Here is a 23,635-nt window from a genome sequence, read left to right as displayed (position 1 = left end):
AAGAACAGTATAGTTTTGTTACATGTAACAGTGAGTACATCTCAACTTTATGTTATTTTTCTCTCTTTAAATTTCATGAGAGTTGTAATCTTGTGTAAGGAAGAAAGCAAATGAAAAAAATTATCAGTGCTGATGACTAGCTTGCATTTTTCCCTGGTAGTCATGACAGTTGGCTCACTGTATTGGGACTTTCTCAAAAGCTCTGGCTTTGACACAGAGTTAATTTCTTGTTTATAAAGGCAAATGTTACTTTCCCTCCTCTGGCTTCTTTTAATTGTTCATAAGTTGTTATTCCTAGTATTTTAATTGTGTATATCAAGGTTGCTGTCCAAGAACATCACAGGTCTGACAAGAGAACCTGGATATAACTGTTGCTATTAAAAATGTGTGTGTCTGGAGGAATTCCTGTGAACAAAGACCAAATGGAATTTCACAGGCATGTTGATTTAGTGTTTGAAGTGTTCTGCCTGTGATGCTGTGTTATCCTCTAGACATTTGCAAAAAGAAAAAAGAAAACATGTTTGCACTAGAGGTAAAAACAGTGTAGACAGAGTGATACTTTTTGGTACTTTTTTTTTTTTAACTGCTTCTAAACAGGTAGAATATTTGTGTTCTTTTTAATTTATCTGAATACAACACACACCGGTGGGGGGATCTGGTATGTCTTTTTAGTAGAAAGTATTAAATTATACAGAGAAGACTTTATGAATCAGTGAAAAGCCTTATATGATTTTCATATAAAGCAGAATAAAACTACCACTAAAATTGTGTGAATAGTGGTTCTGAAAAGAGAAATAGGTGAGAGGCTATTTTTGTATTTCTGTTGATATTACTGTTAAAGCATTTGATTGCTAAAATGAAGCAATCAATTGTGTTCTTAAGTTATGCTGATGCATATTCAAGCAATTCCTTGTTATTGCTCACTTAAATAATGTGAACTCCCTCCATGAAGGAAATTACTAGAAATTTTTTCACGCGCAGGTATTAAAGATATTCCCCATATTTATGGAGAGGATTCCTTTCCTTGGGGAGCGCATACTTTTGTTTTCAGACCACAGCTTGTGGAGGATTAGAGTATCTTCCAATATGTAGTGCTAGGCAACTCTGCTGTATTCTGGGGTTTGCTTGTGGTCCGTACGTCTGTGACAATGAGGGGCATTGCACAGCTGTTGATGTCAAGCTTTCAGACCTTTGAGTGTTGCCTTTTATCACTGTGAATATCTATTTTGTGTTGCAGAGAATTTCAAACTGATTATCTTCTTTGTGATTGCAACATACTGTGGATGCATCAGTGGTTAAAAGAAAGAAATATAACTGTACGTGAAACTAAATGTGCCTATCCCAAGTCACTTCAGTCGCAGACAGTGACTGGTGTTAAGCAGGAGCTTCTAACCTGCGGTAAGCTCTCCTGACAACTGATACTTATTTTCTAATGCATTCCATATTCTGTTAATACTAGTGAACAGACTTGTTTACTTTGTTTTGTTTCCCTGAAATTCAGCACGTACATGATAGTGGTGGGTTGACTCTGGCTGGATGTAAGATGCCCACCAAAGCCGTTCTATCCCTCCCCTCCTCAGCTGGACAAGGGAGAGAAAATACAACAAAAAAACTTGTGGGTCGAGATAAGGATGGGAAGAGATCACTCAGCAATTAGCATCACAGGCAAAACAGACTCAACTTGGGGAAAGTAATTTCATTTATTACCAATCAAATCAGACTAGGATAAGGAGAAATAAAACCAAATCTTAAAAAGACCTTCCCCCCACCCCTCCTTCTTCCTGGGCTTAACTTTACTCATGATTTTCTCTACCTCCTTGCCCCCAGCAGTGCAGAGGGACAGGGAATGGGGGTTGTGGTCGGTTCATCACACGTTTCTGCTGCTCCTTCCTCTTCAGGGGCAGGACTCCTCACTCTCTTCCCCTGCTCCAGCGTGGGGTCTTTCCCATAGGACGCAGTCCTCCATGAACTTCTCCAACGTGAGTCTTTCCAGTGGGCTACAGTTCTTCATGAACTGCTCCAGCGTGGCTCCCCCACAGGGTCACAAGTCCTGCCAGGAGCCTGCTCTGGCGTGGGGTCCTCTGCAGGCTGCAGGTGGAGATCTGCTCAACCATGGACCTCCCTGGGCTGTAGGGGGACAGCCTGCCTCACCATGGTCTTCCCCACGGGCTGCAGGGGAATCTCTGCTCCGGCGCCTGGAGCACCTCATCCCCCTCCTTCTTCACTGACCTAGGGGTCTGCAGGGTTGTTTCTCTTACATGTTCTCACTCCTGTCTTCGGACTGCTGCCACACAGGTTTTTTTCCCCCCTTCTTAAATAAGTTATCCCAGAGGCGCTACCACCATTGTTGCTGATGGATTTGGCCTTGGCCGGCAATGGGTCCGTTTTGGAGCCAGCTGGCCTTGTCTCTGTCGGACATAGGGAAAGCTTCCAGCAGCTTCCCACAGAAGCCACCCCTGTAACTCCCCCCTCTAACAAAACCTTGCTATGCAAACCCAGTGCAAGTGGCAATAATGATTCTTTTTCAAAGGCTGTTCTTTAGTCATGATTTGGTGGTGTTTGCTTCTGGAAATAAATAATAAATAAATTGGTGATTGTGGATGTTAGTGTGTAGAAACTAAGGGTGAGGTGTGGTCTCTGGAGATAAACTACTTTTTCCTGCTAATCCATGCTTTTCAGAGATTTTTACCTAAACTTCACAAGAGGAATCAGAAACTGATAATTTTTTTTCCAAAGTCTAGCTATGTGACTTCAGACGTGCAAATTATTCCAAGACCAAATTTCTGAAGGCCTTCATTTTATGACTTACTTTCCTACATGTTGATTCTCTTGTTGATTAGCCTTCTTGTTGTGATGAAACCATGAACAACTTGCTTAACTTTTGTTGTATTAGAGTTATTCCATCTGACAGAGTAATAAAACGTGTGTGTGATTTTGAAATCTAGTGAGAAATTGTGAAGAAATAAAATGCATAAATATATTTTTTCATTCAAGTTTATATTTTTCACTCTTTTAGTGGGCTAGCAAATTATTTTTTAAATGTGTTAAAGGAATACATGTTTTGAAAAAGAATTTGATGAGAATTTGTATTTTTCAATATCTGATGCATCCAATGTAGTTTTTGTATAAATCTTGCAAGATGCAGCTTACAAGTTTTATCAATAATTGATACTCAGTGTATTTTTCTCCTTTTTTGAAAATTATTTGTATAGCAGATTCTTGCTATTAATTGTGCTTTTATTTCTTGAATTCTAGAACCACCACTTGAATTACCATCTTTCTATATGACTCCATCTCACCGTCAAGTTGTCTTTGAAGGAGATAGTCTACCCTTCCAATGTATGGCTTCATATATTGATCAAGACATGCAAGTCTTGTGGTATCAGGATGGAAAGATAGTGGAAACTGATGAGTCCCAGGGTATTTTTGTTGAAAAAAACATGATTCATAACTGCTCACTGATTGCAAGGTGAATTCATGAAGAGAAAATGTATTTCTTTTTATTCTCTGCTCTGATTTAGTGACTATTTCCATAACCAGTAAGGCCCCCTCATATCCTCACTGAGTGAACATACATAGACAGAAACATCCCAAGGAGGGAAGTAGTCTGCAACTTCACACATCTCTTAAATTACCTGGGTTTGGTCACTGTTGCTAACTATTAAGTTTGAGGAGGGATGTCTAGAGATTTGATGAGTCAAACCCACCTGCTTAAAACAGGGTTAGTTAGAACAGGTTGTCCAGGACTGTTGCAGTTGGGTTTTAATTATCTCCAAGGACTACCCAATGCAGTTCATGTAATATATATTTGTGGTAGGATGCATTTGTTCTACTGGAACATTAAAATTGCAAAAACAAGGCATTTAAGTGAACTACTCATGGATTCTTTCCTCTTCCTTTTGAGCACACCACAGTTGGTAATATTGAGGATTGCCAGCAGACATCTATAATTTATTCTGCCTGCAGCAGATTTTTGATTCATTCAGCATCTACAGAGTGGTTATATATCCTGTAATTGTATTAGTAAATTAGGGCTTCTAACTTTATCACAAATTATGCATTTGGGAAGTTATTTTAGTTTGGCCTTTCTGGAAAAACTATAAAAATTTTGTGTTGAAGATCAATGATAACACTTGGGGAATTGGGATTTCTCATCTCTTCTCTCTGAAGTCAAGGAACTTTTTCCCATGGCTGTTCTTTTTCTTTCCTACTCTGGCAAAATTGAGAGCTAAAAGAGTAGTAAATATTTCCCTGTTAATTACAGTACATTGATTCATAGATAGCTCTGGTTTTGTAAGATCACACAGTTGTATGTAATTGGTTGTTTCTTCCATTGTCTTTCTGTACTTTATTCATCTTTTGGTAAAAGCTTATATAAATTTTATTGCAAGACTGTTGAGTTTTATTTGTTTATTTTATTTTTTATTTTATCTTCCCAGTGCACTGACAATCTCAAACATTCAGGCTGGCTCCACAGGAAACTGGGGTTGCCATGTGCAAACCAGACGTGGGAATAACACAAGGACAGTAGACATTGTGGTGTTAGAAAGTTCTGCACAGTACTGCCCTCCAGAGAGGGTTGTGAACAATAAAGGGGATTTCAGGTTGGTAACCTCAATTTTTTTTTCAGAGAAAAGAAAAGTCCATTTAATTTTAACTACAGTATTATGCTTTAAAGACACCTATGTGGATGTTCGTTTGTAAATGGTGTGTAATAGATTTTTAACTGTTCTAAATTAGTATGTGTTGAAAGAAGTATGCACAACTATACCATGAAGCGTTAAAGTTTGAGCCTGTTAACTCACATCTTTGGAGGAGATGGAAATTAAGCTATGATATTTGAAATATATAAATGAAATTATCGGAATAGAGTAAAACTTTTTAGATGATCTGCAAGTTAGAGTTGGATCACATACTGGGGGGGGGGGGGGGGGGGGCAGTTCCACCAGGTTATCGTTCTCTTTTTAAAACCCTCCTGCTTCTGTATGACAAAATCACTATATAAGAAATATGTAATATAGGTTTGGTTTTTTCCCCTGTGAGTATTAGAGTAAATAATATGAGTGGTGCTTCCTTTTAATGACTGTTGGGACTGTAGTGGTAGCTCTGATGTTCCATTGTGTTGGGTATTGTAGAGTATTTTATCTTTTGTTCTTACCTCTTCACCTGTTTTCCCTTTTCTGATCTTTCTGCTGCTGGTTCACTCTAACAACACGTTACTCCTGGAGGTGCCAGCTGTAACAGATAGCTTCTGTATAGATTCTCTATATGTAAGGTAATTCCCTTTATAACTACTCTGTGTTGTACCTCCCTGCAGTAGCTCCTACTGAGAATTAGTGTATGTCATAGCATATGTTTTCACTATGGTTTGTAGGGTTTCTTAATGTTGTAATAACTGCTTTTACCCACTCATTTATTTTCACTTATGCTGCTTAGCTATGTTGATCTTCTGCTTGATCTTTTGTTTACGTTTCTAAACTTCCTTTCCCTGTGTACATTAGAGTTCTTTAAAGTCATCTTCCTTCTGTACAACAAATCTAAGACCATAAATCTTTTATTTTAAGAAATGAAAAGTAAGTTAATACATGTTGCTGGGACATAGTTTTTTGGGGGAGAAAAAACAATCTTTCAAGTACAGAAGGCCTTCTCCAGTTGTAGCAAAAATTCAGGTAAAGTCCTGGCTGAGAGCATTTGTTCTGAGTTCATCTTTATGTTCATCAGTTGGACAATTTGAGAAGAAGGGTACCCGAGTATGAGGAAATATTAGTAAGGGAAGTAGTGTTAAGATCACTTGCTGCACAGAGGCAATTTGGAACTACTGAAGAGCTTCACTTTCACATTGTAAGGAATTATTTATATGAGAAACTTTGTGCATATCCTCTTTTTACACTGTGGTGGTTTCAACTGCAGGGATGAGTGTTACATTAGAAAATGAGAAATTCCTTCTTAAGATAAAAGGTGAAGAAAGTCAAACAGATGCATGCTGTATTCATCAAAGAACACATCTATTTAAATCACTTACGCTTTTTTTTATGATACAAGTGTGAATCGTTCTTCTTTGATTTGCCATTAGAGGTGAAAACAGATGGTAAAGGCTTATTTCAAAGTGTTTTCCATTAAATTAACCTGTGCTGTTCAGTGGCTGTTCAGTGTAATAGGATTTACCCCCTCTGGAATTCAGTAGAAAGAAATAAGATTTCAGGAAATGTTCAGCTTATCAAAAAGTTCACTATGTCTGGGTTTACTATAACAGACTTCCATTTGTAGTTTAGGTAGAGTAATAATAAAGAGTAATTTTTCACCTTTGAGACCATATGGAAATAAGGCTTTGACTAGTGAGAAAATGGTTCTGAGCAGATGGCTGTAAATGATCCTAGGTGAATTTGTTTTTATAGTCTTTTAGTTGGAACTGGTTAGTCATTTTAGCTTGGAAGCTGTTTCAAAACTGGCATCTAGATTTTTATCCCTTCAGAGATGGGATAGCAAAGCATAGTGAAGGAGGATGTTTGTCTTCAGTGTCTTTGGCTCAGTAATAGTAGTTTAGCATGAGTTTATAAAGATTAGGCAAAAACTGTCTTCATCATGAAATCAATTTTTTTTTTTTAGATATTCTTTTAAGTCTTACTCAGATAATATCCTTGAATACGTTACAATACATTATTAAATTGAAAATACAGTTAACATGTTAAAATGTAACCTAGTGCTTCTGCTTCAGTAAATCCTTCAACTGTTGTGTTTAGAATAATTTTATGTTGGTAGTTGATAGAATTCGTTCTTAAATATAAGAATTATCCTTTTGAAAACTTACTCACTGAGTGTAATTATTCTTAAAACTGTAATTGTCATGCTGAATTTAGAGAATTACTAAGATGCAATAAGAAAAAAAATTAGACTACCTGTAAGCTAATGAAATTATGATATAAAGACTTATTGTAACTGAAAGTTATTGTTGGTTTAAAGAAATGAATGCTTTCAAAACAGAATTAATATGCATGAAGGAAAGGATTCTTTTATAATCTCATGGTCTGACTTTTTTTCCTGAAATGAAATTACAGTACTTAAATGTAAATGAACCATCTTTTCCCCCACAGCTGTCTCCTCTCATGTATATGTGATAAATTTTGAGCACCTAATTATAAACAGTGATGAAATAAGAGTGTTAATACAGTCCAAATTTGCACTTCTGCTAGCAGTTGGGTAAACTGTGAAAGATACTCAAGCTTAGGCTCACAAGAAGTTAAGAATGCAGCCACACTTAGGTAGCCTTTGTTTGCATGATGAGAATTTCACGTCATTAGTCACCTTGTGAGCCCTGCTGGAGGGGTGTCCTCTCTGGCTTCGTGGAAAGTGGAGAATGCCTCATCAGCTCACCTCATAGAGGTATTGGGAGGAAGCTGTTCATTGCTGAGAATGGTCTAGGTTAGCATTCACTTAGCAAAAATAGGCAATAAGGGAAGTGTAGTTACAACTGGAATTAGTTCCCCTATCTCATTTGCCACTGGGCTGCAAAGAAACTTGTACCCACACAACGGGTATTGTGAATAGGAGAGGAAAGAGGATAAGGGACACTGTTCCCCATGAAGCGCTTCTCTTAGTGATGCTGTGCATTTGTGTTGGTTTTGTGTAATACTGTGGTAGAAAGCTGGGAGTTTTAAATTGCTCACCTTTTATGTCTAGTTTAGTAGAAAGCTTTCTATAAATCATTAGATGAATAATATATTAGTATTATTAGTAAAACATTTCTGTAGATATCTAAATTTGTTATAAAGGTAGCACAGACTGTATGACTGTCTGGCATTGCTAGTATTCTTTTGAGAAGATCATGGTAAAAGATAAAATGCTGTATAGGGAGATGAATGAAAAGTAAATGTAGTAGGAATCAAAGGACAATAGCAAAAGGGAAAGAGATGGATTAAAAAAATAGGGGAAGTGCAGAGAACAGGGAGAGAAGGCAAATAATCTTGTGATAATCTAATAACCTTTCAAGTATTGTTAAACACTGAAACTCTCACTTTTTTCCATTTGATGGCTACAGAAGTTCCAGAAGATACATATAGCTTAGAAATTATACTTGTTTAAAAATATAGTAATTAAAGCTCTCTTGAAAAACTTGCTTTTCGTTTGAGTCTTAGTGTCTCATTCTGGTTTCTCTTTTTCTAATTCTTTAGCACTAGGTGTAAATAGTGAGGAAAGAAATGGCACATGCCATTTTTCAGTGAAAGCACTTATCTTGGAGATTGTGTCATACAACATCTGTCAGGACTGCAGAGTTTAAATTATCCTAAGTCTGTAAGGTGATACATTCAGTCAAAACTGAGCCAACCATGCTTTAGCTTAAAATGCTTTGGAAAAATACAACTTTCAGAAAAGTCTAAAGACAGAGACAGATATCTCTTTCAAAGTGGCATCTTTGATGTAGAAACTTAATACTAGAATTTCAGTGCTGATAAAATTGTTTTGGAAGTGATGTTTTGGCACTCCATTTTCAGTGTTTTCTAGAAACCTGGCTCTGCATTCTGGAAGCTGAGGTTTGGGTGTATTATGCAAGGTGTTTGTGAGCCTGCATGTCTTCTAACAGCTGTACTAGTTGACTTACAGTTGTCTTCATCTGCCTGTTTACTTTTTGGCTTCATTCTCTGAAGGCTCATTATGTATCCATAAGAAGTGCGAGCATAGAAGTAGCTCATCTTCGTACTTGTTCTTCCAGTCCATGTTGATTAGACTTTATTTTAATTTGTCCATCCAGAAATTTCAGAGACTTAAATAAGTTTACATCTATTGTATCCCCTTATCCCTTCCTCCCTTCCCAGCAGATCCCTAACTTGCTGTCCATGATCAGAGTTGGCAAGACATGATCCAAAGTGATGTTTTTATTACCTTGCTGGAGTGCATGTAGTGTTGCACTAAGGTCACTACTGGGATTGCAGCAATTTACAAAGGCTGTTGTGATTTTTCTAAGGAAGATTTTTGTCCTTACTGCTGGTTTTTCTTCTATACGGGAGAAAAGATGGTAAATAATTTACATTACCATTGCAGAATCTATACCTGTTCTTTGAGTTAATTTACATTCTCTAAAATGCCTGTATATGATTCCTGGCATTTAAAAACTGTGCTAATTCTTTTTTTTTTCCTTCTTTCTTTTAACCACCTCCATTGCCACCAATTCTAGTATAAGTTTTCCTTTCTGATAAAGGTTGAATGGTGACGATTCTGTTAATTTCTTGAAGTGGCTGCTGAGGCTCTGAATTTAAGTGTATGCATTTTCTAGGCTGGATGAAGCTCTGCTATGATACTTAAATAATCTTCAGTCTCTTTTAGTATTCAGATACTATGGTGATGTTCATAGTATTAAGTTTCCATTTCTTAATTAAATGAAGTCACTACAATATGGAGAACTGATTTGTAATGCCAAAGCTGTTCTAAAAGGTAGTAAAATTTAAGCCTTTATTTTCTGTTTTGGTTTGTTGTAATTATTGTCTAGTCTTTTCTATTAGATTCCTTACTGACTTTGAATTCTTTTATGGTTGTTGCCATGACCTGTGCATTTTAAGGATGCCACCAGCAGCTATCTTAGGTTTGGGCAACAAGCAGCTCAAAGTAATGTTTGTCAAAATGGCCTGAAGTAAGAGTCTTTCTTCCATTACTGAATATGTTCTGTTGGAGCTGATTAGGAATAAATAGGAATTTGAGATAGAGAAGACTTTCAGTATACCCCAAAAGGTTAATTTTTTGCATAATTTAATATAATTGGGAAGAGTAGCCTTTTGCCTTTGTCCATCCCTAGAGTTATTCTCTTTGCGAAAGAACTGTGATAAGTCCCAGCATCTTCATTAAGAGAAGTTACTTAACTGATGAATAAGGAAGAAGAATGCAGTTACTTGTTCAGTTTCTCTGTTTTGGCAATATTACTTAAATTATAATTTCCTGAAATGGAACATTCTTCAAGGTGTTTACTGCAAACACAGAATTTTTTTTTTTTCAAATATATGTATGTTCTCTGCATGTCTTAATTTAGATGATAGTAGTGACTAAATGGCCACTTATTGAAATGCAGTCCAGATGTAAAAGCAAACACAGTGTAATCTAACAGAATTTTTTCTTCAACCATTTTGATTTTTGGAGACAACTGCTTTGTGCAAGGCCCTTTGAAATACTTAAAATTGAGAAAAAGTGTATTAGCTCTTAAGGCTGTTCAAGGAGCTTACCTTAATTATGGTACAGAAAGCCTGGGATGATCAAATGAAGCTCTCTTTTGCTCCCAGTTTTAGTTAAACTTACATGTTGGGTTATTGGATTTGAGATACTTAGCATTCTGCAATTTAGGTATGTATGTTTTTTGCTTTTAAACTTTAAGTGTTACTATTCTGAGTGATAAAATACTGCTTATACATATCTTAACAGGAGAGAGGGCCAGAAGCAGGGGCAGGCACACTGGCCAGTATTCCTTGTCCCTCTCGTCTTCTCTTCTCGGCATTGCAGCTTAATTCAGGCGTGGTTTCTTTCTATTCTTAAGTTTCCTTCGAATCTCATGAATGATCAGTGCACTAAAGGTGTATTGCAATTTAATTTTCTGTATGTATGTATTCTTTATTTCATTTTTATATGTGTATAAGTGTATACAGATAAAATATGCACTAAAATTTTGGAGGAAGAAGTTAAGAGAATGTTAGAAGTTTTCTTAAAGTGCTTAGTTTCATGTATCTTGAGTGAAAGGAATTCTTTTCTACTTAACTTTATGAACACTTTCTTTTCCCATTAATTTCTATTTAATGTTATGATTGGTTGCAAAATCTGTCAAAGTGGTTGTACTACTGCTACTGTTTCTTAATTACTGTAACTGTAGTCTTCTGTTCATATCTGCAGTTTAGTATTGATATGTATGCAGTCATTTGAAAGTTACATTGATGCATGTGAATGGGACAAGTAGAAAGCTTGCAGGGCTTTCTACTATGTATTTAACTTTTTATAGTGTTAATATAGAATTTTTCATGAAGGCAAGGGTTTTTTTATTTAAAAAAGGTAAACTATTTTTAGTAATTTTATAAGCACCTTTTTCTTTCTACCTGCAACCTCATGAAAGAATTAAAAAAAAAAAAAAGCATGCTAGCATTGGAACTCATTTTGTTAATGGTACACAAATATGAACAGCTTGAAAATACTGAAGGCGAGCCAAAGTGGCCCTTTAAATAGTTTAGAGATGCTTAGTTTTGAGTGTCTCTTTATTTCATGTTGTAGCGCTTAATCCTTTTATTTACTTGTCATGTAAATTTGTCTAATTTTTTTTTTGCCTTTGACTCCCCAGGTGGCCTAGAACATTGGCAGGCATCACAGCATACCTGCTGTGTACACGTTACTCTGCTGGCAGTGGGATATATCCTGGCAACTCACAAGATGAGCGAAGAGCCTGGCGCAGATGCGACAGAGGAGGGTACTGGGCAGAAGAGGACTACTCCAGGTGCCAATATGCAAATGATGTCACTCGAGTTCTTTATATGTTCAATCAGGTAAGTTGTACATTTCTATAAAATCAAATTCTTTAATGAAAATAAAAACTCAAAAGTCTTTCTCCATTTTTTTTAAGCTGGTAATATTGGTGGTCTAGATGAATTATTATGAACACATGCCTCAGGTACAACAACAGAACTTGTAGGTTTATGTTAAGAGTTTGGTTTTAATATCTATTTTGAGCGCACCCAGATTAAAAGTGTAAGGAATATTTAACTCTTTGGTGTACTTGTGTGAAGCATAAGAAAACGGTACTTGTCATGATAGTTCTTGTCAACTGGATGCACTGTCCTGCCCACATGCTATAAAGAAACAAGGCAGGCTGAAGTTGTAATGGAGAACAGCTATTTCCATTATAATAATAGAGAATAGTCAAACTCTGCTCTGCCTCTGTTGCTGTAAACATCTAATAGACCGATATGTGGCCAATGAGAGTTAACTAGTGAAAGTAGTGAGTACTAACTAGGCTTCTCTAATCTGCTAGTACTTAGCAGGATACAAGAGATTATTCTAGATTTTAAATGTAGCTATGAAACAGAATTTTTCACCTCCAAACTCCTTTTGAGTCTTATCTCTAATTAACACATACTTTCACAAACACTGTTCTGCAGTGATGTACCCAACCTTGTACGTGTAGGCGCTGTATTGTAAAATACTCCATAAAGCTTTGAACCTCTGGTTTAAGCTTGATGTTTTCCAATATGTACTGTCAGATCACTAGCATCAATGCAACAGGTGAAACTATGGCGATACAAGAATGTTTTTTGGTGCGATGGTTTGGGTTGTTGGTGTTTTGGGGTTTTTTTTTTGTTTCTTTTTTTCAATAATACAGCAATGCCACTTGAGTTGATGTTGGTAGTGCCACCCATGTTTAACATGGGCCACGATGCTTGTCTGACCTCTGGGTAGGATTACTGTGTGTTGCCTGTGTTTGGAGTGTTTCAATGTGCAAGCTCATGTTATTTTAGAGAAAACTTCACACTGTGTATCAGAAGCACCACAGCCCCTGACTGGCACAATCAGGATCTAAACTGATCTTTGCCCTTTGGATGTCTTAGATTATATACATAGTGAACTCCTGATGTCCAGTGGCTTGGGCTAAATCTAGTTTGAGGGAAAAGCACTGAACTGCATATTGCTGACTTGCTCCCTCTGTGTTCAATTACTTGCTAATGTAGACATAGCTTTTTATCTTGCTGCTCAGGTTCCCTGAGGACCAGTGGGCACTGGTGTAAAAAAGGCGGAAAGAGTGGGAGGGACAGAAAGGGAAAGGACTGCCTGTTCTGGCCCAAGATGAACTTAGGGGTTGATGTAACTGTTTGTGTTCTGCTGCTTTACATTCTGAGCACTAGAGGTGCATGCTGTGGCTTGGTCACAAGCATGTTTGAGGGCTGGTGGTGCTTAATGACTAGTTAGCAGGTGGGAGGTGATGCCAGGGATCCCTTTGTTGTCCCTTTGTGGGACACAGCAAGGTTGATTGTTTGCTTATTGAGAGCTTTGATGCTGCTGGTTTGCTTTTTCCTCACCTGGGAATTCATGTTTTCCTGCAAGGCCTGTAACATCTCAATGCTACTCCTGCCTATGTAGTGTAGCCCAACTTTAGAGTTGCAGCTGCTCAGGAGCCTAGATTGCTTCAGCCTGTTAGAATAGCTTTTAGTTAGCCAACATTTACCAGGTTGTGGAATAATGTTGCCAACTTTGTGTTAGGAAGTTTAAAATGTGAGGGTCAAATCAGTATCTTCAAAAAAGCAGAAGTAGAAGTATAATTTCCATGTGTGAAGTAGATAACTTACTGTTATCTGCTTAAAAATATACACACGCAGGTATGCTATGCTGAAATAGAAGTTTCAAATTTATTTTTTCTTTAAAGGGATAAGTGGCATGTTTTGGTTTTAGGAGTTGTTTTTACTCGTTAAAGCCTTCCTCTTTTTATGTGTATTAGGTCTGGAATTTATAGCAGTATTCTGCACAGAAATTTATTGTCTCTTTGAGACGAATATTAAATGTTATAACATTATAAGCATCTTTAGAGCCTTTGAACACTAAGGTAGTAGAAATCTTGTTTTGAACATTAGAACTCTGCCAAGCAATTTAAATCAAGTAGAGGTCTAAGTTTAAAATGGAGTGAAACTTTTGTGACATTTATACAAGAACATTTATATTTCACTGTTCTTGTTTGTGTATAGTACAGGTATAGTTTTAGGTGAAAAGGAATTCACGTTTAAAGAAAGTTCAAAGAAATTATACAGAATATCTGAATTTGAAAGTTGACTTTGTTCAGTGTGTGTTATGACTTTGAACTTTATTTACACTTTAAATACATGACTTTCAGTGTTTCGGGAAAAAAAAATCTTCCATTAATTGCATTTAAATCTATGTAGAAGTGCTAAGACAAGCAGGGACAAACATGTAGTTGTGCTTATGTGGCACATTGCAAATTCAGTAGGGCAGACCAGATATCTGTACACCAAAAAACAGAGATGGGACATTTTGGATTATCATGGATAAACAGCATCTGAACATAAGCTGATAACATTTGCACAGTGTTCCACTGTACTAAGTGAAATTTCCCATTTTTGGTCCCTGCTAGCTCAGGCATGTTGATTTTGCATACTATTTAGTGAAGAATTTTTCAGCATGGTACTTGTTTCAGGAATGAAATCATGAGCTTTGTCAGAGAGAGGATCTATCTTGGTGGGGTTTTTGTGTGTGTTTCATTCCAGTTACAGAGTTACAGAAGAGTGAATGCTACAGCAGTGGTGTGTTTGAATTTATTTGGCTTACCATGCTATAAAATACCATATTTTAGGAGCTTTGTGTTGCCATGCCTAGGCTCTGGTGCAAAGGAAAACAGGCATTTGACAGTACTCCCCCCCCCCCCCCCTTTTCTTCGTGCAGCACCTCTCTCCCTTGTAGGGCAACAGGACAAAACCCAGTTTCTGGCTGCAGGTACAAATGCTGGTTCTCTGGCTTGTAGGAAGTGTTTTTGCTAACAGATAAGCTGGTAGTCCCTGGCTGCCTAAAACACTGTGATCCCTATGGAGATTGCTATCCTCTTTCACAAAATGCTTATTTGTTAATTGCTAAAGTGTTTCCTGTATCTTGTACTTAATTTTCACTTCTTCAAAATGCTTATATTTCTCTATGTAGATGCCGCTCAACCTTACTAATGCAGTGGCAACAGCAAGACAGCTCTTGGCTTACACCGTTGAAGCAGCAAATTTTTCTGATAAGATGGATGTTATTTTTGTGGCTGAAATGATAGAGAAATTTGGAAGATTTGCTGAAAAATATAAAGAGGTAACTGGATAATTTGCCATCACTTTAAAGATAATCGAAGTGTTTGTCCTTAAGTATTCTGAGTGGTGAAACCTTCTCAGCATTAGATACAGGCACTGAGTTAGTGGATTATCAGATTCTATTCCATGTTTTTGTTTGTTTAGTAGGTCCCTGAAGTGCTGACCCATGGTCACAGACTTTGCATTCGCGCTGAGATGATCCAGCATTCACTGGACCTGTAATGTGAGTAACACCTCTGGTCAGCACTGGAGCAGGGAGATAGGTACAGTAAGTCTGTTTTTATTTAATATGGAGTGGGTCACACAGGTTTTCATTGGTATGTTCTTATGTAAAAAGACAAATAATGAAAGCCTCAGAGATCCTCTCAATAATGAATAAAACAAGACTTATCTTCTCCCCTCCCACCATGGTAGGCTGTCTTTATTCAGTATTGAGCTGTATCTCTAAGGTTTTCAGTATTCCTATATCTTGCAGGATATAAGATAAGACATTAAAATAAAATCTTAGAGAACGCTCTAAGAGGGGAGAAAAATGCAAGTGGTTGAATAGTCCCGCCAGTGGGTAGGAACTCTCTGTTTCACTGCTGAACAGAGGTTATATTGATCTCACTGTACAGTGCATGTTGGGAAGTTGGAAACCACAATGCCTCAATTTTAACCTTGCGCAAAAAAAAGCCAAATTTCCCCATCCACCCTCAGAAAACCATAAATGCTGGTTGTAATTCTTTGCAGAATGCCTTGGAGAAGTTTCAGGCTAAATCTCCTTTTTACAATCACAGCTTGCGTTTTTTGGGGTTTTTTTGGTGTATTTTGGAATTATACAAGCAGTTCATTAAATGGCTGATTTTGTAGCCAGACAAAAATAGGACTGTGTTTTAGATTGCTGCATGATTTGTTGTGTTATAAAGATATTCTTTTCTCAGCTGTGTTTTATTGCCTGTAGAGTGACACAATCTGGCCTTACTTTGTCATGTTTGAAGGTAATAGATGATATGAAAAAATCTAAGTTAATTTCATAGGTAGTTTTGGTCTTAGGCAATGTATTTTTTTGTCTTAATTGGTTTGATTTGAAGTGAACCTTTGATTTGCTTATATATTCAAGGAACAGGACTGCAATTTAATTATTTTTAGTGGCTATTAATAAGACTTAGTTATTTCTTATTAGCGTATTACTCACCAAACTTCTTGATACTGTATTCACTTATACCATCTTATTGTCAGTTCTTTAGTTTTTGCTACAGTGGCTATTCTGAAAGATAAATGCTATAAATTATTAAAAGCTTCATTTAATAGCTTTTTCATGTCAGAAGAAGAAACAAACTGAAGACAAATGTTCAGAAAGTTTTTAGCAGATTGTCTTAAGTTAGTATGCAGTTGAAAAAACTTGTGCATACCTTGATAAGCAGGCAAAAGAATAATGTGTAGTATTTTTTTAAAAGTATGAAACAACTTCAGTCCTGTGACTTCAGGATCTTAATACTGATACTTTATTGTAAAACCACCGTTTGTTAAGGTGTAAAACGTTACCAGTTTTCAAGTAGGAATAAGTCATAATGACCATCTTCAAGTAATTTAACTTTCATTTGTTCTTGAGAATTTAATGAAAAGGGCTACAGCCTGCAAATGCTTCTTGAGGCTCTGTTAGCTGTTGAGAACGTTTATTGACTGTGGCTTCTGTCCCTAAGAGATAGTTCTTAAAACAGTTAATATTTTTATATTCCCATTCTTGCATTTATTTTTAAAGATTTAAAAAAAGAACAACAAACTACTGTTCTCTCTTCGTATTAGTAATATTCTGAAAAGGGATTGGGAAGCCTGGATGGTAAAGGAGATGTCTTCCCTACCCCATCCTGTCTCTAAGCAGAAAATTCCAGTCCCTAAATTTAGGCACTGTGAGTTGGAGTTCAGTGAATTCAACTAGAAAAATACATGCACCTTCACTTTTGGTCCATTAATTTTGGCAGAGTTGTGGCCTAAATAAATGAATTCCTTTTACAGTTGTATTTGTCTGTCATACAGAAGACAGGGTGGGGAGTGTGAGCTTAAACTTAACAACAATGTAATTGGTGATTTGAAAGCAGCTCTGGTACCTATGGGTATTTGCTGTCTCTCATGTATAACCTGTGACCTAAAACAGTTCATGCAAAATTGAAGGCAAGCAAGGAAGGCATCAAAGAAAAGGTAGACATAGTGAAAGGAAGAGAAGCAGAAAGGCTGCATGCTAATTTTTGCTTGTATTACTCTTTTCTTATTATCTTCCTCCATATACACAAACTGTATTATTGTTGATTTATAGTTCAGTTTATTGATTCTAGGTTTGAATTTGATTATAAATAGTCCTTTTAAATAATTAGTACAATAAAGCATGGAGTATTACATTCTTTGCTTTTAATGAAATACCTGTATTTCTCATGTTTTTGATTTCTAAGTATAATGTAAACAGATAAATTACATTGGCACTACAGTTTTCTTGGATGGAGGTATATGTCAGAGTCAGAGTATTTCAGTATCTCAACATGACACGCAGTGATTGAAATAGGAACAATCAATTTCCTTTTGCTTTTTGTGCTGACAAGTCACTTTGTATTTTCTGATAATGATCCTACTTGATGACCGCTTTCAAAGATATAAAATGTCTTATTTCTCTTCCCTGTTAGCTTGGAGATGTGATGGTGGACATAGCAAGTAACATTATGTTAGCTGATGAACGTGTTTTGTGGATGGCACAAAGGGAAGCCAAGGCTTGCACTAGAATTGTACAGTGTCTACAGAAAATTGCTATGTATCGGCTTGCTAATGGAGCTCAAGTTTATTCTACTGTAAGTATAAATTTATTTATTTAGAAGACATTTTGCTGGCTCTTGAGTTTCAATAGCTTTTTATATTTCTTAATAGATATTGGCATTATCTGAAATGCCTACTATTTCTGTAGGGAGAAGAGAAATAATCTGAACAGATTTATCCTTGCCAGATAAACAGAAACAGTTTTCTGTGTGGTTTTTTTCTGTTATGGCAAGGAATCCCTTTAAGATTATTTATTATTCTTCCTGTGGTGTGTAAAATTATTTAATGTTTGATTTTTGTCATCACAGTACTCTCCAAATATTGCTCTTGAGGCTTATGTAATAAAGGCTGCTGGTTTCACTGGGATGACGTGCACCGTATTTCAGAAAGTGGCTACATCAGACCGTACAGGACTCAGTGATTATGGGAGAAGAGATCCAGATGGAAATCTAGATAAACAATTAAGCTTTAAGTGCAATGTTTCGAATACACTGTCAAGTCTGGCTTTAAAGGTCAGATACTCATTGTTTCCCTACTGACTTTGTAATAGTGTCTTATAAGCTTGCTTTCCAAATGCTTAATATTCTTAATTTCTAATATTAAAGTAGTATTTTTATGTAATCCAGAATGTCTGTAACAAGAGATAATTAGTGACAAATGGTAATAGAGTTTGATTATAGAATATTTTCTTAATGGACACAGTTTCTAATGAGTAGGTGTGGTTTTCTTTATTAAAACATCTTAAGTTGAAAGATGCGTTCAGACCTTTTCATAAGTATGGAAATCAAAATGCTCCCTAGTTCATAGTAATACTTGGCTTTATTTTGCTGTATTTTCACCTTCATTACATACTAAATCAGATATTAACAGTCTCCTTAAATATCTGAAATATTCTGCTCAGAATGATACTGTAATTAAGCATGAATTAGAAAACAGACCTGAAAGATTAATTATATTTGTGGGTGTGTGTTGAATGGAAACACTTCCTCATATTCTTTAAAAGTATTTTTTCAGATACATTGCCCAACATACCAGTTTGCTTTTATCCCTTAATGTGCTTGAACGTTACTTCAGGGTGTATGTTTGAAATTGTATTTATGTAATTCTATGAAATTGCATGCATGCTTCCCTACCCATGTATAATTTATATACAAGTTATAAAAACATGTTTGTATACAGCATTTCCTTTTGAATGGTACTAATGCACAATTACAACATTTCTTTTTCTGCTTGTCTTGGTTGCCGCTTCTAGTTGCCAATAGTCTAATCTGGAAAACTCTTGTAATAGTTTACTGATACTAACTTCAATTTTACTCTCTGTAACAAGTAAGATAACTACAGAATCTTAACTTTTTTTTGTCTTTTTTCTTTTTAAAAAAGTGTTAAGGCTTTAGTAACCCAATTCAACTATTTTATCATGGATTACTTGGAAACACTATCAAATAGGTTTGTCACAATACATAGTCTGCTAAATGCATTCATCTCTGACACTGTTCAGTTGGAGGAGTTGCTAATTTAATCTCTGTAAAGAATTTAATTTTCTCTTTAAAACTTTAAAAATCTATTTCTTTCTAGAACACAATTGTAGAGGCTTCTATCCAGTTGCCAGCTTCCCTTTTCACCCAAAAGCAAAAAAGAGAAATCAGACCAGCAGATGAATCTGTCTACAAGCTTCAGCTTATTGCATTTCGCAATGGAAAGCTTTTTCCAGCAACAGGAAATTCAACAAATCTGGCTGATGACGGGAAACGTCGTACAGTTGTAACACCAGTTATTCTTGCGAAGATAGGTTTGTTTTTTAGTATTACTTTTTCATGATCTTTAAGAAACATTTTTGACTCCTTTGTTTCGACTAGTGTATATCTAATAAGAGGTTTTTAGCATCTAATGTGTTACATGTTGAGAAATTTATGTGCAAATACATTTCTTTTGTAACAGATGGTTTAAACCTAGCTAGTCACCACGTTCCTATAAATGTGACACTGCGGCGCATTGCGCATGGAGCAGATGCTGTTGCAGCTCAGTGGGACTTTGATCTTCTGAACGGACAAGGGGGATGGAAATCTGATGATTGTCGTATTCTTCTGTCTGATGAAAATATTACTACCATTCAGTGCTACACCCTCAGCAACTATGCCGTTTTAATGGTATGACACTTGGAATTACATGTCTCTTTCTGGAACTTAAAAATATTCAGAATGCAATTCTGTTGGGTTTTTTTCTTGCATTAAAGAAAATGAGCATTCCCGTGTTCCATTTCACATAAAACTAGACATATGAAGTAAATCTTCAGTTTTTGCTTGTGTTGATGTAAATGTTGATGTAAGATGATGTTTAAGTGGAAATGTGTCAAAGCAGAATTAATTGCTGAATATACTAGATACAAAAGAATTTTCATATGAAAAGTACTATATTATAGGAAGCCATTTTAATGAGCTACTTAATCAAATGGGCTTTTATGAACTTTAGTCTAATAATGACAGCTTAAAATAGTGAATGGTAACAGTTGAAAAAAACCTATCTTTTCTGTGTTAGATCAAATTTGTTAGCTTTGTCTGTTGACAGGAGTGTTTTCCTAGTTTTGGGGTTTTTTTCCACTGAAATCCATAACCAGAGATAGTTATTTCACTGCAAATTAGCTATTCATTCATTTTCTGGTATGTAGGTCTGTTACCAGAAAATATCAATTGAAAAAGGAAAAAAAAAATCAAACAGTTACTATCCAAAATATTTTTGAAATATTGCTTAAAGAATAGTATCTGAACTCTAGTCTCAGCATATTAATGTCAATAAAATGGTTAACCAGTTCTAAAATACAGTGATAGTTAAAGAAGGGAGCAAGACACCTTATTTTAGTGCTCCACAGTTATGAAGTAGGATTTCTTCTTTGTCTGTTCCCAAAGCTCTTCATTTCAAAGTTTGGCCTGGGAGGCTTCCCTTTTTACAGATGGTGATTGCTACATTTCTCATCAGTCATCAATACAGATGCTAAATGATAAGATGTGATACATGAAAATGGTAGGCTAGTAGGAAGCCGAGTGAAATTGTAAGAGGTTTAGGAAATATTGTTAACATAAGTGTAAATTTGGTATGGGTTTTGTTGTAGTTAATGTGATCTGGGTAGAATTAAATATATGTTTTTATGTAATCATATGTGGAAGAAAGAGGATTCCTTTATGATGATCAGTACCTGAGAAGTTGCAATTTTTGTTTTGCAACTCAAATTTTCAAAAATCTTTCTCTTAAGAGAATTAAATAGTAGAATACTGAAAAGCTAAACATAAATAAAATTAAGACTTACATGCCAAGCTTCTTAAAAGAGCTGAAAGAGAGCAACTTTTCACTTTACCTCTGAAGGTACTGTTTTAAATTACTTCAAACTGTTATAATCCTGTAGTTCCCTTCTTTGATATTTTAAAAATATATAATCCTTTCCTAAAACATAACAGCATTCTTTAAAACAGAATTATACTTCATTTGTATGTGTAGTATGGGTGTAAAGAGAGAATATGGTTTAAATTGGTCACATTTCTGCCATCTGGAGGAAGAAAAATGAAGAGCATATTCAATCTGCTGCTGTAAATGACTTTCTAAATTAATACATGGTAAGATTATATCAATATCTTATTGTGAGTTATATAGAGAACTGTTGACAGTCAAAAAATCAAAAAAGTTTGAGGAAGGGGCAGCTTGCTTTCTTTTCTGCCAGTGGCTCTCATTCTATGCTTGCTCAAAACTGGTGTTCTTTAAGTATTTAGCTACTTCCCAAAATGTTAGGCTGTAGGGACTGCAGAGGAGGGGAGAGGTGGAGGAGGACAGAGTAATGTACATCTGTTAGATGTTCCTTGCACACAGTTAATACACTGCAAAAGCTCTGGATGTCTAAGTAGCTGCTGAAAAAGGTTTTCATAATGCCTATCCATATGTTAAGTAAAAAAGCAATAATAGCATATTTCATTTGTAGACTGTCATAGTGTTGTGAAAGTCTAGCTCCTGGTCCCAGGCTCACAAGAAATTATTTTGGGTTCAGTTTTAGAAGTTTGGCTTTTAATTCAGCAGTTGTCATTAACATTGAGTGCATGAACAGTAGTGGCAGGAGGGACCTGAATGCAATATTCCATCATCCTGGCTGGATCGTGAATGACTTAACCAGTGTTACTTCACTCCTTTTTAGTCTACTTTAGTACATATGTACGTAGAAGAAATCAGGTTGTAATGTACTGACCTGTCTTTATATGTTTCAGAACGTAATGTAAAGTCCCCTCTGATAAGGAAACCCATAACTGAGTGCCTAGTTTTCTAATCTGGTGATTTAGGAAGATACAGTTATAAAACTTTGTATTTATTTGGAAATCATTTTAAGCACTGTTTAATAATAGAAGAGATAACCAGGATACTCAGCTGAAATCTCATTATTATAGGCCTACAGCAAAGGAAAAAAAACAGCAATGGTAGTTGAGAAGAAACAGACTTCTAGTTGGCTATAAATGCCCCAGTGTTGTTCTTAATATCATCTCTGCTGTTGTTTTACTGTCAGTCTTTTTTTATTAAATTATTATTTAGGATTAGTTTAGCTTAGAAATAACTTTATTAGCTCCCCTTACTCCTTTTAGTAGGTCTGATAAAAATGTTGGTGCAATCGGTAGGAATTCCATGGATTTAGTGGGTATTGGGTCAAGGCCTTTGCTAGCTAGGCTAGGCTTGCTGAATTTTCTCAGATATCTTAGAAGTTTATTGTAAATCTTGTGATTTTGTAGCATTTGTCATACATGTATTGGTGTGAACTTAAGAGAACATCTTGTTACCTGTCACAAATCTGGAAGCAGCAACAGGAGTTCTCCTACAGTTTCTGTTCTCTGATACTCACTGAATATGTGTGATGACACTTTTGCTCATGCTTGTAACAGCAGTGGGTTCCTAGGGATCTCCAGCTGGATATCAACCAGGCCACAGGTAGTGTTGAAATCAGATGACACTGGCTGCCTGAGGCATAATATCTTATGATCTTTCTCAAAGTATTTTTTCCAGGTGCCAAAGAAAACCAAATACATAAAAATCAAACTGGCAATCGGATGAAATTAGTTTGAAATGAGCTTGGTGAGTTAGTTCAGAATAACAAATTTATATTCTAATGAAAGAGCAATTGAAGGAGTGAAGAGACTGCTGACTCTAATTTAATTGTAAGCCTCAATTCAAGAACTTTTCTCCTGTCCATGAAATCAGATTACCCGTCTTAACCTTAAAAACAGATTGTATATCACTGTGATTTTTCTCAAAACAAACTGAAGCTCCCTCCTGATGTTCTGCTGTTCTTTGTGAATGCCAAATTTGTTCTCCTTCCTCCCAGCACACTTTGGAACTTTGCCAACTCTAGAGGTTTAAGAGTGACTCTCACTCAGAATCATAGGTGAGAGAATTTTCTGTATCCTGTCTGTTCTGAAAAATTCTTTTTAATAGATTTTTCAACTAATCTTAGTTAAGCAAATTTGTTTTATTTTGTGCTGGAAGGTACTGAAGTTTGTTTTTGTTTTGGGTGTTTTTTTTTTATTTCAGTTCCATTCATTACCATTATGGAAATAGAACCCTAGTAAATTGTAACAGCATCCAAACAGAACTACGTTTTCTTGCTCTTCTTATTAATAAATGAAAATGTCACTCCTCAGTTGTTATTTGAAATACTGCCATGCTTTAACAGTCCAAGGTTCTATTTCATGCTTACTCCTTGAGTAACATTTTGACAGGTGGATTCAGAAAACTAGAACGATGCTAAAGAGCTGTTGAATTCTATTTGAGATATCAACTATCTATTCCAGTGAAGCAGTAATCATAGAATAACAGTCTGGTAGGAACATCTGGGTGTCATTTGGTCCAACTACCTGCTCAAAGTTTGATCAGCTTCACAAATCAGATCATACTGCTCCAGGTCATACTCAGTCAAGCTTTGAGTATCTCCAAGGACCAAGATTACACAGGCTCTCTGGCCAGTATGTGACCACTTTCATCAGAAATTTTTTCCTGTATCTAACCAGAATTTTCCATGCTGCTGA

At 36.0% G+C, this 23,635-nt stretch overlaps 1 protein-coding gene across 1 annotated transcript in view; it reads left to right on the top strand.

Moving 5' to 3' along the window:
• ADGRA3 (adhesion G protein-coupled receptor A3) overlaps window positions 1-23,635 on the top strand; it is a 64,544-nt gene that overhangs the window by 28,221 nt on the left and 12,688 nt on the right. Inside the window, exons 6-14 of the mRNA XM_075023854.1 lie at window positions 1,238-1,398; window positions 3,256-3,469; window positions 4,440-4,604; window positions 11,303-11,504; window positions 14,656-14,805; window positions 17,462-17,623; window positions 17,897-18,100; window positions 19,164-19,377; window positions 19,527-19,735. Coding sequence (XP_074879955.1) covers window positions 1,238-1,398; window positions 3,256-3,469; window positions 4,440-4,604; window positions 11,303-11,504; window positions 14,656-14,805; window positions 17,462-17,623; window positions 17,897-18,100; window positions 19,164-19,377; window positions 19,527-19,735 — 1,681 coding nt within the window. The remainder of the gene's footprint in view (window positions 1-1,237; window positions 1,399-3,255; window positions 3,470-4,439; window positions 4,605-11,302; window positions 11,505-14,655; window positions 14,806-17,461; window positions 17,624-17,896; window positions 18,101-19,163; window positions 19,378-19,526; window positions 19,736-23,635) is intronic.

The sequence above is a fragment of the Buteo buteo genome, chromosome 1 (genome assembly GCF_964188355.1).
Source record: "Buteo buteo chromosome 1, bButBut1.hap1.1, whole genome shotgun sequence".
Taxonomy (NCBI): domain Eukaryota; kingdom Metazoa; phylum Chordata; class Aves; order Accipitriformes; family Accipitridae; genus Buteo; species Buteo buteo.
Note: the sequence above shows the minus strand (reverse complement) of the source record. Positions and strands in the feature narration are given on the sequence as shown.